Source organism: Panicum virgatum, chromosome 5N (assembly GCF_016808335.1).
Source record: "Panicum virgatum strain AP13 chromosome 5N, P.virgatum_v5, whole genome shotgun sequence".
Lineage (NCBI taxonomy): Eukaryota > Viridiplantae > Streptophyta > Magnoliopsida > Poales > Poaceae > Panicum > Panicum virgatum.
The window spans coordinates 52260868-52277172 of record NC_053149.1 but is presented as its reverse complement, the minus strand read 5'-3'; the positions used below and the strand labels follow the sequence as shown (position 1 = coordinate 52277172).

Sequence of the window (16305 nt, the reverse complement as noted above, 5' to 3'; positions counted from 1 at the left end):
GGGCTGGAGCCCCCCCCCCCCCCGTTGGATCCGCCGCTGCTGCAGAGCATGGGGCAGTCAGGAGAGAATTGGACATATGGAAGCTGTTGAGCTTGTCGTGAGCTCAAGCACGCGATAATTTTTAAGTAGGGTTAATGATGATGAGTGTATGAGTGGGGAGATGGACATAGCGGAGCAGCTGTCAGTTCAACAATTTAATAAATGGGGCCGGCAACCAGTGGGTTCAAAATGTACCACGACGGAAAGTGAAACATTTGACGAATGGTATCTCTGTTTATGCTACACACTTTTTTTTTACAGATTTTTCTAGATGTAAAGTGTATTTTGTTTCATCAGGATGTATGTTTTCCATCACATCACATTTGTAACTAAAGACAGTAAAAATTATATGACCATGTCTTTCTATGACCAGTAAAAATGTGTGGTAATACATCAGAAGAATTCGATTCTTTAGGTGGAAAAGAGTTCACTCTAGGAAAAGATTGTGAAAGTGAAGAATTCCAAAATGATTGATTGGACCTGAGCACTATCTGGCTATAACTGTTATGTGCTTTGAAAAGCATGGAGGTGTTTAGTTTTAGGAAGAAGAAGCTTATCATACCCTTAGTTTTCCAATGTACAGCAAATATTTGCACTTTGTGCAACCTGGTACCAGTGAGCTACACCTTATTAGGAACATAAATGGACCCTTATCAACTCCAGAGCACCTTTGGTGGCAACTCCAGATTACTTGTGCTGCATTCTAGCATCTCGACGACTCTAGTCATTGTTGGCCGATCAGTTGGAAGCACTTGTATGCACCACAGACCTACCACTATCATCTTTCTCACAAGCTCTGTGGTCTCACCATTAATCTCAGAAGCACTGATGCAGTATTCATCCACATGTTCATAGATCCATTGAGGGAAGTACTGGGTACTAGATTCACTATCTCCACTGATATTCTTGTCCCTTGCCCCAACCATCTCAAGTACCATCATTCCATAACTGTAGACATCAGATTTGCTGCTTACTGTTCCAAATCTTTTTGAATAGACCTCAGGGGCAATATAGCCTATTGTTCCTCTTGCACCACAAATAGAGACAACGCTCTCTTTATTCAGGCATAGCTTGGCCAGTCCAAAATCAGATATCTTAGGGCAGAAATCCTGATCTAATAGAATATTGTGGGGTTTGATATCAAAATGTACGATGCGAGTATTGCATCCTCGGTGAAGATACTCAAGTCCTCTTGCAATGCCAATTGCTATGTCAAATAATTTCTCCCAGCTTAGAGTATTTTCATTGTTCATACTGCTGCTGAAGGCATACCTTTCAAGTGAACCATTAGGCATGTACTCATAAATGAGAGCCCTTTTGGATCCTTCCAAACAAAATCCTAAAAGTGTAACAACATTGACATGAGAGGTTCTGCTAATGCTTGCCACCTCATTCATAAATTCTTCCCCATCACCCTTGGTGTCTTTTAGCATCTTAATTGCTACCTGGCAGCCATTAGAGAGGCTGCCTCTGTATACAGCACCAAATCCACCTTGGCCTAGCTTTACAGAAAATGATCTCGTCATTCTTTTCAAACCTGCATAACTGTATCTTTTTGGATAAAGGTTCCTGTTCTTTTGCAGAAAGGACTCAATCCTTGGTTCGTGCTTTGATTTATAGGGCAGCAATCCATATTTCCTAGTCAAGGACAAAACTGCGGCAACAGCAAGCACGGCAAGACCAGCAGCAGCCGAGACACCTGGAAGTTACGCAAGTTAACATTTCAGTGATAGTAACGTTGTTGCTACAGTTCTAGACGTTGCATACTTCGAGGAAGTGGCATCGTGTTGTGGGCGTGCGCTAAGTGTAACAAGGAACATAATTTCCTGATCAACCGTGCGAGCAATCAGTTCTGTTATTTCTTCATGAATTTTGAACAGAAAACAGCATACTGCTTTGGTATACTAGTTTCTGAAAATAGGCTAACAATTGTAGACTACTATTGATTGAGTACAAGAACTTAAAGCATCTCCATCAATAGCCATTGAATTAGACCCTCTAAATGTTAAATAGGGGCTGCCTCTATTTTTATTTTTAGTTAGAGGCCTTCAAATTTGGTTCAACTCTAGCAATAGCCCTCAATTCTTACACATAATAGAGGACTCCCTAGAGACACCCTAGGAATAGAGGGTGGAGGGGTAAAATTTGGAGACCCTCCTAAAATAGAGAGTCAAGTAGCAGGTCTGTTGGAGTACATCTTCTTAACTTAGCCCTCTAAACTTGAAATAGGAAGCTGTTTATAGGGTATGCTGGGAGTTGCTCTTGTAGGCTGGGAACCCTAGGCCAGTTTATGGAACAGTACTACCGTAGGACTCCCTGCCGTCTAATCAATCTACCGGCGCCAGTCAGGTGCAAGACCTGAGTGGTGCGGCCGGCCTGACAAGTAGGACCCATCTAGGCATAATCCTATTTGTCTAACAGTTTACAAAAAATCTTATGGGCGTACTTTTATAAAATGTAATATAGCACGTTTTTTATGGACAGGGAACAGTTAGCAATATACTGACAGACATTCAGAAGAATAGAGTTTCGGTAAAATGGTGGGAAAATGCTCACCAATAATCACTCCTTTTTGCCCTTTTGATGTTCCTGTAGGCAAGGACAAAAACACAATGTCAGGAATATTTTTATCTGACCAAGATTAAACTGATTTCAAAATATAAAAAGTACAAAAATGTTACATTCTACTCGAAATGATTAGATGATGTTTTCACAAAGTACAAAACAAAAAGAAGAAGAAGCTCACGCAAGCAAAAACAATCAGAAAATTATGCGCAGGCAGAGAAATTTGGGTGGCTGGTTTCATTCAATTAATCAGGTATGTATGTTAGAACTTCAGCTAAATAGTGTGACGTGATGGTCTTTCATATGTACAAAGTCTTTCATATGCGCGGTCAGAAGGAGCAAGTAGCAACAAAAGTGACTTTCTGGTTGTTGTTTGCCTGTTTCCTTTGTTGAAACTTCGACGCACAATCTCTTTTGTAGTAGCGCGAGGGATGAGGGATTCAAAGTCTGGCAACTTTGGCAAAAATGTAAAGAAGGGTGGGGGCCGGTGACACACAATATGAGATTCACCGTGTGCGACCAAACCTCGCCAAAAACCCTAGCCTCAGCCCGATCCGATCTGATGGAGGCGCTGAAGTGACGAGAAGTCCCCTTGCGCGGCTGCGCCACGACACCATCACCCTCGACCTCTGCGGCGACATCCACGCCGTCCCCATCATCTCTGCATCCATGACTCCGGCTGACCACCTCACCAACCTCTCCATCAACGCCATGGCGACGTCCTCCACCAAGCCCGATGGTGGTTCATCTCACCCTTGTCCTTCTCCCCCCCTCTCTCTCTTTGTTCTGTCAGATGTAAACCTCACCCTATTGTTTACCCAAGTTAACGAAAAGAACCCACTGATCTACTTTCTAGTGGTCCTGGTAATCTATTGTTTACCCAAGTTAATGAAAGAACCCTTTGATGATCAAAAGTGTTTACTGTTGATCATCAAGTTTGAAATGCACTCCTGGAACTTTAATGCCTGTGTGCTTTCATAGAGCTAAACTATCAGCCAAGCTATTGTATAACTGGTTCATTATGGTGTCTGCATGTGACATGAACTTGTCTAGTACACAAACTTAATAAACTTGCTCTACGTCCTTGCAGTCAAGATAGCACTCGTTAACCACTACCCTTACCAAATTCATACCCATATTATTTGGGGAGGGTATGGGTCACCCATATATATCTATAGGTATGGGTAGGGTATTGGAAGATAATTACCCATTTAACCATGCACCCGTTTAGAATAATAGCACTACTACAGAACAGGCCTTTGTTCCAGACCATTTATCCCGGTTGCCTTTGGACCCGGGACAATAGGTGGCTTTTGTCTCGGGTCCAACGGTTAGCCGGGCCAATGGGGGGACAGGGGCCTTTGTCCCGGTTGGTGGCTCCACCCGGGACAAAAGGCCCAACCCTTTTTATCCCGGTTGGTGGCACCAACCCGGACAAAAGGACCTTTTTGTCCCGTTTGGTGTTATCAATTCGGACAAAAGGCCCCTCCACATGACAGTTCAAAAGGAAGTTATTCTATACTGAGTCACATGTACTACTTAGGTGAGTTGGCAAGAAAACCATGCATTAGACAAGAGGTCTTGGAATTGAATCTCGTGGGGTGCAAAAAATTTTTTAGTGTGTGAGATATTTTGTCCCGGTTCTGCCACTCGGGACAAAAACCTCTAGCCCTTTGTCCCAGAAGTCGAATCCCGGTTCTAAAACCGGAACAAATAGCCCTGTGGAACCGGAACAAAAGACTGTTTTTATAGTAGTGTAGACTACCACAAAATTGTTGACAGGAGCAGCCTCCACACGCACACCACCACGAGCAGGAAGGCCGAGGGCTATCATCTCACGCTTGCCCTGGTCAGCAGCTATAAAACGCCGCTGCTCTATTGATTCTCGATTCTCGTGGAGGTAAAGGCTGATATGTTTGCCCACTGAGAGCAGGGATAATAAAAATCGCCGGCAGCCAGCCCATGAGCAGCCACATCAATCATCGCCGGTGGCAAAAGAACGCTCGTATAATAAAGTCGCTCACAGCTGCCTATCGCATGCATGCTGCCCGCTTTTTTCGCTGAGACTTCCTCGGTTACGCTGCTCTTCACCAGCGAGTAAGCAATCGCCCGCACTCCTCTCTCTCTCCATTTCTCTCTCTTCCAGCTAAGATTTTTGTGACATGAACAACTATTTAGCCTGCTGACTAGAACCATTATACTTGCTCTGATCAACCGTATCCAGCTAGCGGTGGTCCGAGCCCAGGAGGAAATGTGACATCCAACTAGCAATATGGAGTATGAAGCTAGCAATACCTAAGAGAAATAGGTTGGTCCCCCGGCCTAGAAGAAAACGTGACATCCGACTCGGTCAAACTGGCACGCCCAAGCTAACCAAGTTTCCGTGCTATACTCTCGGCAAAAAAAAAAACCCCCGTACTATACAGCTATACTCGAGGCAATGAACAATTTCTTCAGAGATGTGAAAAAGGGGAGTGATGTGGAAGAGACGAAAAAAAAAGGGGGCGATACGATGAATGAAGCAAAGCGGCCAGTAATCGCCGCTGCAATTTGGGAAACCAGCACAAGAGCTTCGAGAGACTTACCGCCGGAAGGTTCGGCGGTGCAATTGTGAGCAGCGCTGACTCGGCCTCCGGAGCACAAGCAGGCTACGAATCCCCCCGTCTGGTTGTGGCCGCACTGCCCCTTCGATCGCTCGCACTGGTCACACGCCGGGAGCTTCTGACTCTGATTCAACGCCAACTGGAATCCGTCACGAAGGCTGCTGCTGTACCCACCGTCCTTCCATGTGGGATCATTTTGTGGATCAAGAGGGAGACCAAATCTGAGCACGGGCACTTCGATAACTACGCTGCAGTTCCGCCACCAGTTCGTGTCCCGGAACGGCACGTCTTGCTCCAAGAACACGAAGGACATCCCAGGCCACGCCTGCTGCCCGCCGCCATCGAATTTGCAGGCGGTGGAGTTGGAGTCTGACGGCCGGAACAAGTCGGAGGAGAGGAAGTTGCAATTGAGGAAGAAGAGGAGGTCGACCGTGGTGTTGGGATAGTAGAACCATTCGAAGCTCCGAAACGTCACGTTGTGGTCGGTCCAGGGGCAGCTCCTCCCGTCGACGACCTCGGGATCGACGAGCTGGACTGTGAGGTTGTCGTAGTCGATGCTCGAGACGGTGTAGTTGCCGCTCTCGAGCTCCAGGAACGCCTTCCCGTCCTCGCACTGGATCTCCAGGCCGGGGTAGCCGCAGTACGAGCTGGAGTTCTCCAGCAGAGCTCCCGTCTTTCTGTAGAACGGGTACTTGATGGTGACGTTGCCGCAGGTGTAGGGCTGCCGCAGGCACAAGGAGGCGTCGTAGCCGCCGCCGTCCCCGCTGGAAGGAACGACATGGGAGGCGGCGACCAAGACGACGGCGAGGAGGAGCGGCGGCAGGCGGCGGTGTAGCAAGAGATCCATGGCCGAACAGGTTACTTTTCCTAGCTTCTTGGTCTGGTGGCCGCCCCGCCTCCGTTAATAAGGCTGCCAGGCCCCTGGTCGAGGAGACTTTCTCAGAAGGCCTACGGGGGGTGGCGGACGAGAGGGAGATGGCGGCGAAGCGATGGGAAGAGCGCGTGGCTGACCGTGACCAGCTGCTGGATCTCGCAAGATGCCAATTACTCCCTCGGCGAAGTCAGGTGGTGGCGCCTCCCGCGTTCTTGCGTGCACACCCGCGTGGTTTTCATTGGCTGCCGTCCATGGAAGAAAGGTCCTCGGTCTTGGTTCTGGATGACTGGATCCGTATTTCCTCTATGAATAATGAATCCTCGCTAGAAGGTTTTGTGTTCAACGTGCCGGTGTGGTCAGCAGTTAGAAAGTCTGCCGCACTAGTAAACAAAAGGGACCCAGTCGGTTCTGTTTTGGCCTTTTAGAAACCACCGTAGTCAAGAGTCGAAGTGAACACAAGCTAGTACGCTTTTCTCCGGCCTTGGGTGTTTGGATCAAATAATTTAAAATCCTATGACATCCAGTCGCAATGCACAGTTTTATGGCAGAGTTATCTAGACCGGAAAGGCGGGAACTAGGTAACCGTGTTAGATGAGTTTCATGCTGATGAAATTCTCTCACATCCCATAAAATTTTATCTCTTATTGTCATATCAGCAAAATTAATAATATTTAATACCATAAAATCCTTCATGAAACCCCTATTGAGAATGATCAAATGTTCCAATGCCAATTAGAAAAATTAAATATAAACTAATTATAAAACTAACTGCTTAAGTCCAAGGTTTATTCACTAGACGAATTTATTAAGTTTAATTAATTTATAATTAGCATATGTTTACTGTAGCATCACATGGGTTAATCATAGACTAATTAGGTTTAGATTCGTCTCGCGAATCAGCCTTGGGATTATGTAATTTATTTTGTTATTAATCATGCTTCTAATTAGCATCAAACATCGGATGTGACATAGCTTAAAAATAAAGCGGCTGATACTCGCGTGGCGGTCTCTGCTCTCACGGCCAGTGTGCTGTCGCTCAAACAAGGAGCCTGCAGCAACTGAAATCACGTGTTCTAGATGCGCAAGGAAGTAAACGGTTCTGGACAGTTGCCTAACAGAGCCCGTGCTAGCTAACTTGTCAATTCAGTGATGCGAACCAGGCATGTAGGAAGTGTTTCACACATTCCGCGCACTCGTAGTAGGTAGCAACGTCACCCTTGTTTCAGAGTTCAGACGGAAGCAAAGGACAATTCGGTTCCCTTCTCTGCAAAACGCTAGCTGTGGAGCGCAGCAGGCCGCCGGGCCGCCTGATGATGAATCTCGTTCATGAAAAAGAATAAGGGGGTGTAATTCTTGTCGCATAAGGAAAGGAAATAGGAACCGGAATTCCTGCCTTTTCAACCTACCCTACCCACGCAATATTTTTCAGGCAAACTAAGGGTGTGTTTAGTTGGTGAAAAAGTTTGGATTTTGATACTGTAGCATATTTTGTTGTTATTTAATAAATAATGTCTAATTATGAACTAATTAGACTTAAAAGATTCAGCTCATGCTAATCAGTTAGACTGTATGATTAGTTATTTTTTCAACTGCATTTAATGCTCTATGCATGTGTTCGAAGATTCGATATGACAGGTAGCGTGCAAATTTTTTTGGAAACTAAACAGGGCCTACTTGCGGACTAGGTCAAGTCAAACGTGCGCGCCGATGGTAAGGTGAAAGCAACGGAAGCAGCAGGAACAGTAACAGAGCAGGATAGAAGAAAGAACTGAAGATGCATCAAAGGCGGCATGCAACTGGATCGCGTGGTCTGATCACTGGTGATCCCAGAAGTGAGGGAGTGAAACCGAAGGATCAGCTGTGAAGGACGAGGTGGTGCCGGTGGCGTCACTGCCACACTGCCTCTGCAGTTCTGGTATTCGAATTATCCGATATCCGTATCCATTTAAACATTAATATGGATATCCGTATCCGTATTCGAATTTAATGTGGTAGTAAAATAGATACATCCGAATTCGATTTTCATTGATTTCTCTATCCGATTCCAGATTCGTATTCGACAATATCCGACAATATCTGTATCTGTTTTCATTAAAAAACTATTTAAGAAATTATATTTATTTCTTACCACCCATATTATTAATTTTTATAATAAAAATATAATATAAAAGATTAAATTTACTTTTAAATATTCTTATTTTATCTCAAAATTACTTCTCTATTTTTTATTTATATATGATAAAAATTTTATATGTTTATTGCAATATATTTTTAGTTCTAATTTTATTTTATGTATTTATTTATTAACGATAAATAAATTATTTTTACCTAGATATTTTTATTATATTATTATATTTTAGTTTGTACATGTATAACGATTTTATAATCTAAAACTACCAATAAAGAAAATAGTTAAACGTTAGCTCATATATCAAGTCGATATCCGAATCCGAATCCGAGGCATCCGTTTTGTATTCGTATTCGAGAATATTCGAATTCATATCCGTATTCGATTTAAAATGTGATAAAAAATACTATCCAAATCTAATTTTATGCGAATTCGATCCGTTTCCATTGTTAGGTAGACCTTCTCCCCGTCATAGGTTCGAGCACAAACACCCAAGGAATAACCTGCCTGCAGTGTCCGCCAGGCCCCGCCGTTCGCCAATGCGTGGTCTGGTTGCTCCTGATGCCTACGCCCGCCGGACCAATCCAACCCGTCCGGACACTACCCACGCATTCGTGAAAATATACTAGGACATACGGAGTGTAGGGCATGATGTCTGAAAAAAATAGCCCCTTTCTAAGTTCCTCCTCCGGTATTTCCCTTCCCTTCTCTCTTGAGTCAATTGCCTCAATGCTACTAGAAATTTATCTCATCCCTTCAATACCATCGAAATTTAGGTCATTCTTTCATTATCACTAAAATTTTAATCTCATCCCTTCAATACCATTATGTGACTGTGTTATTAGAATGACTGTTAAATGAGTATAAAAAGATAATACTGCCCTTGTAAGAAAGGCTCGCCAACCTCATCCACCTTGACCTCGCCAGCAGCAGCCTGCTGGGCCCCATCCCGGCCTTGCTCGACAGCCTCGCCAAGCTGGAAACGCTCTACGTGCAGACCAAGCAGCTCAACGACACCATCCACCGTTGCTCGGCAACCTCACTAGCCTCAGGTTCCTTGACGTCTCCAACAACACGCTCACGGGGGCTCCCCGAGCTCACCGATCTTAGGGGGCTCGGGTGCTCAACATGTTCATAAACCGTTTCCGCGGCGGCATCCTGGACTTCATCGCCGACCTTGACTCCCTGCAGATCCTCAAGCTGTGGCTTCACGGGGGCCATCGCCGCGGCGCTCGGTCGCATCATGCCGCTCCGGGAGGTGGACCTCTTCACGAACCGCTGGATGGGGCAGTTGCCATGCTGGCTGTTTGGGGGGGGGGGGGGGGGGGGGGGTGCTGGCGGCGCCTCTGCTCGGCCTGCACCCGCGCGTCTCGGGCTGGTGGCACAACAGATCGGGCGACGACACGGGAGGGGATAGGAAGCTAGGCCAGGGGTTAGTGTTGGGAGAGGATGAGGATAATGTTCCAGAGGGGTAAAATGGAACAAAAATATTTGACACACAGTGTTACACAATATTTTTATGGTGTTTTGTTTGAAATGTAACAGTGATGGCCTTGAAGGGATATGGTAAAATTTTCACTAGCTGTGAAGGGATGCTCTAAATTTCAATGGCATTGGATGAGATAAATTTCTAATGTTATTGAGGGAATTTTATCTCTCTTCTTTCTTCGGTGGTTGCCGGATCTCCGCAACCACTACGACCTGACGCCAACCCAAAACCTACCTGCCTTGCAGCCAATGGCGCCGCGGCCGGCTGCTGTAACTCCTCCGATTGCTCGCCCCCCACCTCCTACCCTGCTCCACCCCGTTCTCCATTGCCCCGGTAGATGGCGCCCTCACTATGTCGCCTCCGCCGCCCACAACCCACCTCCTGAGCCGGGCTGGCCGCCACCACGACCATCTACTTAAGGCCGTCGGCCATGAATACCTCCCCCAACAACCCTAAACCTGAACTCCCAACTTTAATCCGGCGTTGTCCTCATCTCCTGCGCGCGCATGACGGCGAGTAGGAGGTTGAGGCTGACGTGTCGGCGAGCTAGAGCTTCTGCACCAACGGAGTGAGTGGTGAGGAGGAGGAGCACGCCAAGAGAAGTGAAAGCGAGCTTGAGAAATGCTGGGCAAGAGGAAGAAAATGGAGGCGGAAAGAGAAGGGCACACCAATAATTGGGGCACATGGGCACGATCTACTGCCTTGCATACAATTTCATTTCGAGAATGGCCATGTTTAGATCCTATGGATATTTTTTAGCCCTCCTTTTCTTGGGCCCAAATAGCCCAAGAGGAGCCAAATATGGGGCTATTTTAGTGTTATTTGCAAATAGCCTACCCGAAAAAACTATCCGCTCCAAGGAATGTTATTTGGGGTGGGACCCACTAGAAAAGTAATTTCTCTCTCTTGGAAAAGTGTCAGCCAAATGATTGAAATAGTGGATTAAAGGCTAAATAGCCTTTAGATCCAAACAGCTCAATGGTTATTTTGTTGGAGAGCTATTTCTTAGGGCTAAACTTTAGCCTTTAAAATAACCCTTGGTTATTTCTCCAAACAGTACCAACATCTGTGTACCTGGTGGTGGCCCACCTAACCGGTCAGTAATTCAGCTAGGACATAGGGTTCAACATAAACAAATCTAATGGCCACGATAACTTGATAAGCCCTGCGACCCAAGTGCATATGGTTGTACATTTTCGCTCCCCATTGCCGGCCACGACAGCACGAAGGTGAGGTTGTCGTACTCTCCCAGCAGACGGAGAAGAAGGTGAGTTTGCCGTACGAGCCAGGCGGATCCAGTAGGAGGGCTGAGGGGGCTCGAGCCCCTCTACTGACTGCAACCTCTATTAGAAAGAAGAGGAAGCTAGGAAAGGAGAGGAGAGGAGAATAAATAAAATAGAGAGATGAGAGGGAGCGGATGAGAAGAGAAGAAGATATCAGCTCCCTACATCTTTTGGCCAGATCAGTCACTAGCAATCACTCCATTATGCCGGTTGCTCCAGCTGTTCTACTGTTCATGGTTTATATAATCTCTCTCACAAGATACTAATCAACCAGCTGAAACCAGCCGGTTTTGGACCAGCAGAACTGCGAGCTGGTGCGGTTCGGCCGCAGCCACTCGTGACCGAAGCTGACGTTGCGGTGGACGCGGGGCACCTGCCGCCGCCGGAGATGTGATTGTTAGAATATCCTTTTACTAAATACTCTAGAAGCTATTTGGGTTATATATTCCTACGTAGTAGGCAACTACACAACTGCAGTACACTAAACAGCAGGGACCAAATCAGCGTGTTCTGTAAACCACCGAAATCAAAGTGAACTTTTCTTGAAAAGAAAAGAAAATATCAAAGTGAACATAAATCATGCTTTCACTTTCTCGCAAAGGAAAGAAAAACGCAAGCATACTTTCACTACCGACCCCAACCCCGGAAACACGTCTTTGGATAGATCAGTTTTGCCGTCTCTTTTTGTTTGTTTGTTTCAAAAAAAAATAGACTAGTTTTGCGGTCGCTGCAGCAAATAGCCTGCATCACGTGTTCCAGACACTGCTTGCTAAAGGCACCCAATGACGCAACGGTAACTCTCCACTCGACGACGCAAACCAGTCCCTTTTTAGATGCAAAATTCAAAATTCCAAAACTATCACATTAAATGAAAATCTTACGTACATGACGTAGTAGGCAACTACACAGCTGCAGTACACTAAACAGCAGGGACCAAGTCCGCGTGTTCTGTAAACCACCGAAATCAAAGTGAACTTTTCTTGAAAAGAAAAGAAAATATCAAAGTGAACATAAATCATGCTTTCACTTTCTCGCAAAGGAAAGAAAAACGCAAGCATACTTTCACTACCGACCCCAACCCCGGAAACACGTCTTTGGATAGATCAGTTTTGCCGTCTCTTTTTTGTTTGTTTGTTTCGAAAAATAGACTAGTTTTGCGGTCGCTCCGGCAAATAGCTTGCATCACGTGTTCCAGACACTGCTTGCTAAAGGCACCCAATGACGCAACGGTAACTCTCCACTCGACGACGCAAACCAGCCCCTTTTAAAAATTCAAAATTCCCAAACTATCACATTAAATGAAAATCTTACGTACATGAAGTATTAAAATCTAGATGAAATAAAAAACTAATTGCATAGTTTGCTTGTAAATTACGAGACGAATCTAATGAGCCTAATTAGGTCATAATTAGACACTAAATTGCTACAGTAATGACTACAGTAACTATGTGCTTATGATGGATTAATTAGTCTTAATAGATTTATCTCGTAATTTACAGACGAGTTCTGCAATTAGTTTTATGACTAAACTATGTTTAATACTTCGAATATGAAAAAATTCTCTTTTAAAAAGTTTACACCGTGCATCTAAACGAGGCCAGGTCTCGGGGCGCTCAGTATCCTGGTCCTTGTTCCACACTGAAAAAGCAGGGACGGTCCGGTCCTCTGCTCTACGAATTACGAAATGGTGTGGAGCACGGCGGGCCGCCTGATGAACCTCGTTCATAAAAAAAAGCACAGATTTGGTGCAGAAGCAAGCAGAGAAGTGGGGCGAAAGGCTCTAAACCATCCTTGTCGACTGATGAAGACATGAAATCGAATTTTCAGTTTCATACCTATGTACCCAACCAATTTTAGACTAGGTCATCAGGCCAACCTTTCACCATTATCTCGAGGCAAGCAGCAATTATGAGGAGCAGTGAACTGAAGGACGCGCGCACAACGGCGACCGGGCACAAGGGGGCTAGCTACGAGATGGAAATCACCAATGCAGCCGGAAATCTGGAGACGCGTGGTGTGGCGATTGCAGAAATGGAGCGAGTCAAATGGAATGATCAGTTTTGGAGGACTTACTTGATCTGCAGTCAGGGTAGCCCACCTTGCTGTTGGAGCACAAGCAGCCCAAGAATTCCCTCTTCTGGTTCTGGCTGTAGGCGCACTTCCCGCCGGACTGCTCGCACAAATGGCACTGATCCGTTGTTCCCTGGTACCATTCCAACTCGAACCCGTACCAAAGCACCTCAGCGTATCCGCCCCTCACCAGCATGGATTGGTTATTTGCCATCAGGACCTCGCTCCTCACTGGCACGGAGACAACCTCGCTGCAGCGCCCATACTGATCCAGCTCGTGCTCTTGGGCTTTCCAATGATCGTCAGGTGTAAAGATGAAGGAATAAGCTCCCTCGCCAAACGGACCCTTGAGGTCGCAGTCGATCTTGTATGCGAACAGGTCAGGCGGCACCGTCACACCAGGACCGCGTGAGGTGTAGCAGCCGAAGTAGAAGGTGAGATTTTCGTTGGAGCTGGTGTTCTGCAGCCACAGCTTGTCGAAGCTGAGGTCGTGAAGGACCACGGGGCAGCTGCCGCCGTGGAGCACGTCGCTGTCCGCCAGGATGATGCTCTTACTGTCGTAGAAGATGTCCAGGACGGTGTAGTTGTGACCACGGAGAATGATGGCCGGCGTCGCCTTCGGCCCCTCGCCCTGGCAGGAGATCTCCAGGTCGGTGTAGCCGCAGGAGGAGGATGTAGTATTGTAATTGTAATCGGTTATGATTCTGGTTGTGCTGGAGAGGTAGAAGGGATATCTGATAGATATGTTGCCGCACATAGACGATTCCAGGCACATGGAAGCGTCATAGGTGGTCAGGGGCGGAGCAGGGTCGCCATGGGAGGAGGCGGGGGCATGGACGGCGAGGAAGACAAAGAGGAGGATGAAAGGGAGGCGTGGTAGGTGAGCAGCCATGGCGGCGAGAAGGCGAGAGGCGGAGCTCATCGGGCTGTTTTTGTTAGCTGCAATTGGTAGGCCTGCCGCACTCGGCCGTTATAGTGTGGTTGCGCTGTCATGGTAGAACTGGTCCTGCCGTGTTGGCTCCGACGCAGAGCTCAATTTCTGTTTGAGACGATGGCTTTTGTATTGGCCGAGACCGGACTCCGTTGACGTTGACTCCCAGGCCCAGCACTTAAATAACTTCCGAAGCGAAGACTCGAATTTACGCCTACGCGGAAAGAGCGCCATCTCACAGGAACACGTCCACCCCGTGATTTTTTTGCTTCTAATATGGTCGCACATAAAGAATAACAAGTAAGGCCAATTTCAGTGTATAGTTTCACTGTACAGTTACCAAAAGTGCCATGTCACCTTGACACTATAATAAAATCATCTCTCAATGCATAGTTTCATAAAAAAAACTATAATATTTAATTGTTGATTGGTTTAAAGCTATAATATTTAATTATTGATTGGTTTTAATGATCATATATACCATGTGGCCAATAGAAGTTGATGAATGTGTGTTGATGAAACTCAAATGCTCTCAATGGAGTTTTATTCCAGTTTCAAGCATTTGGTAATTGTGCACTGTCAAAGTGGCTAGCGCAGTTTTGGGTTAGTTAGGTGCTTCGCTATTTTCTCGCCACGGCTGCTCGCCACGGCGCGCACGGCACGCACCACGCCACGTTCCTGGCGTTCCCGGTCCTCACGTCCGGCGCAACCGCTCTCGCGGCGTGTATATATATATATATGACCATTGAATGTCAACACGAATTGTGCATTGCCATTCCAATACTCTTTCATGGTATCAGTTAGCCGATCCTAAACAATCGCTTCCGCCTCCTCCCTCAACCCTCTGTCGCCGCCATGTCTTCCAGCTCGGCCTCCGACGCGACAAACCCCTTCGTCGCTGCCGGCCCGGTGGCCATCTCCGCCACGACGGCTCAGCTCATCAACATCAAGGCGCATGTTCCCGTGACCCTCGACTTCGGCGACTCCAACTTCGGCGCCTGGCGCACCTTCTTCAAGATTGCGTTCCGCAAGTTTGGCCTCATGAACCACATCGACGGCTCCATGGACTCCAGCCTCATGTTCGCCGCCGCCGAGTGGCTCCAAATTGACACCTGCATCGTGTCGTGGCTCTACACCACCCTCTCCGACAACCTCCTCTCCGCCGTGATGCAGCCCGGCGACGACGCCTACGCCACGTGGACCACCATCGGCTCGCAGTTCCTGGACAACATTGTCCAGCGCACTGCACAGGCCCGTCAGCGCCTTCACGCCCTCCACTAAGAAGACCTATCGGTCGCCGACTTCTGTGGCTAGATCAAGCGGGTGGCCGACGTTCTGCACGATGTCGGCTCCCCCCTCTTTGACCAAGAGATGGTGATCACCCTCCTTGGCGGCCTCAGCGACAAACTTGCCCACTGCGCCCCAACCATCACGGCGGCGCGTCCACCCATGCGCTTCAGTGAGGCACGCTCCTTCCTGCAATAGGAAGAACTCTGGATCACCGGCCGCGCCCAGAGAACCGTCTCCACCGTCCTCCTCTCCGCGTCTCAGCCCGGCGGCAACTCCACCAATGCACCTGCCTCTGGATCTGCGACGTCTTCTTCCTCCGCTCCCATCTCCAACAACAACACCGCCGGCTCTGCTCGTCCACGCAAGCGCAAGAAGCAGGCCGGCCGTCCCGGAACGCCTCCGGTTGCTCCAACCGCTGCTAACACACGTGGTGGCCAGCTGGCGTCCTGGGTCAATCCCTGGACTAGCGTCGTCCAGGCATGGCCTTTGCCACAGCTCCCCAGTACACCACCTGCTGCTGGCGTTCTCGGTGCCCGCCATGGTATCGCCCTCCCCAGTCCATGATGGCACATCACGCTCCCTCCGGTGCCATCCCTCCTGCCCTGTACCAGGCGCTCACCGAGCTCACTCTGCAGCCTTCCCCTCCGAGCACCGGCGACTGGGTCCTCGACACCGGCGCGTCCACGCACATGGCCAGTGACGAGGGTATGCTCTCCTCTGTCTCTCCCTCCTCCTCACGCATCATCGTCGGCAATGGAGCATCCTTGCCTGTTCAGTGCATTGGTTCTACCACTCTTCCCACCGTCTCCTCCCCCTCCATTTGCATGATGTTCATGTTTCTCCTTCTCTGATTAAAAACCTTGTGTCTGTCCGCAAACTCACCCGTGATAACCATGTTTCGGTTTAATTTGACCCACTTGGTTTTTCCATCAAGGATCTTCGTAACCAGGAGGTTCTGCTTCGCAGTGAGAGCTCCGGCAATCTCTACCCCCTGTCCTCGCCATTGCCGATCCATCACACTATGCATGTTTCC

General features: G+C 47.6%; 2 protein-coding genes across 2 annotated transcripts; both read right to left on the bottom strand.

Moving 5' to 3' along the window:
- Positions 1–361: 361 nt before the first annotated feature.
- LOC120675321 (LEAF RUST 10 DISEASE-RESISTANCE LOCUS RECEPTOR-LIKE PROTEIN KINASE-like 2.4) lies at positions 362–7304 on the bottom strand. Its single transcript, XM_039956504.1, has 3 exons — positions 5190–7304; positions 2596–2628; positions 362–1738 (listed from the first exon to the last, which is right to left on the bottom strand). Exons 1-3 carry the CDS (start codon positions 6052–6054, stop codon positions 693–695), a joined length of 1944 nt encoding a protein of 647 aa, XP_039812438.1. The 5' UTR covers positions 6055–7304; the 3' UTR covers positions 362–692.
- Positions 7305–13022: 5718 nt separating this feature from the next.
- On the bottom strand, positions 13023–13943 carry LOC120674920 (LEAF RUST 10 DISEASE-RESISTANCE LOCUS RECEPTOR-LIKE PROTEIN KINASE-like 1.2). The gene has a single exon (XM_039956017.1). The coding sequence runs from the start codon at positions 13941–13943 to the stop codon at positions 13023–13025; it is 921 nt and encodes a 306-aa protein (XP_039811951.1).
- Positions 13944–16305: the final 2362 nt, after the last annotated feature.

Excerpts from the sequence above, each read along its gene's own strand:
- LOC120675321 (XM_039956504.1), bottom strand. The coding sequence starts at position 6,054 with ATGGATCTCTTGCTACACCGCCGCCTGCCGCCGCTCCTCCTCGCCGTC. Across the intron at positions 2,629-5,189 it reads CACCGCCGAACCTTCCGGCG|GAACATCAAAAGGGCAAAAA; the intron begins GTAAGTCTCTCG and ends CCTTGCCTACAG. Across the intron at positions 1,739-2,595 it reads GCAAAAAGGAGTGATTATTG|GTGTCTCGGCTGCTGCTGGT; the intron begins GTGAGCATTTTC and ends CGTAACTTCCAG.
- LOC120674920 (XM_039956017.1), bottom strand. The coding sequence starts at position 13,943 with ATGGCTGCTCACCTACCACGCCTCCCTTTCATCCTCCTCTTTGTCTTC.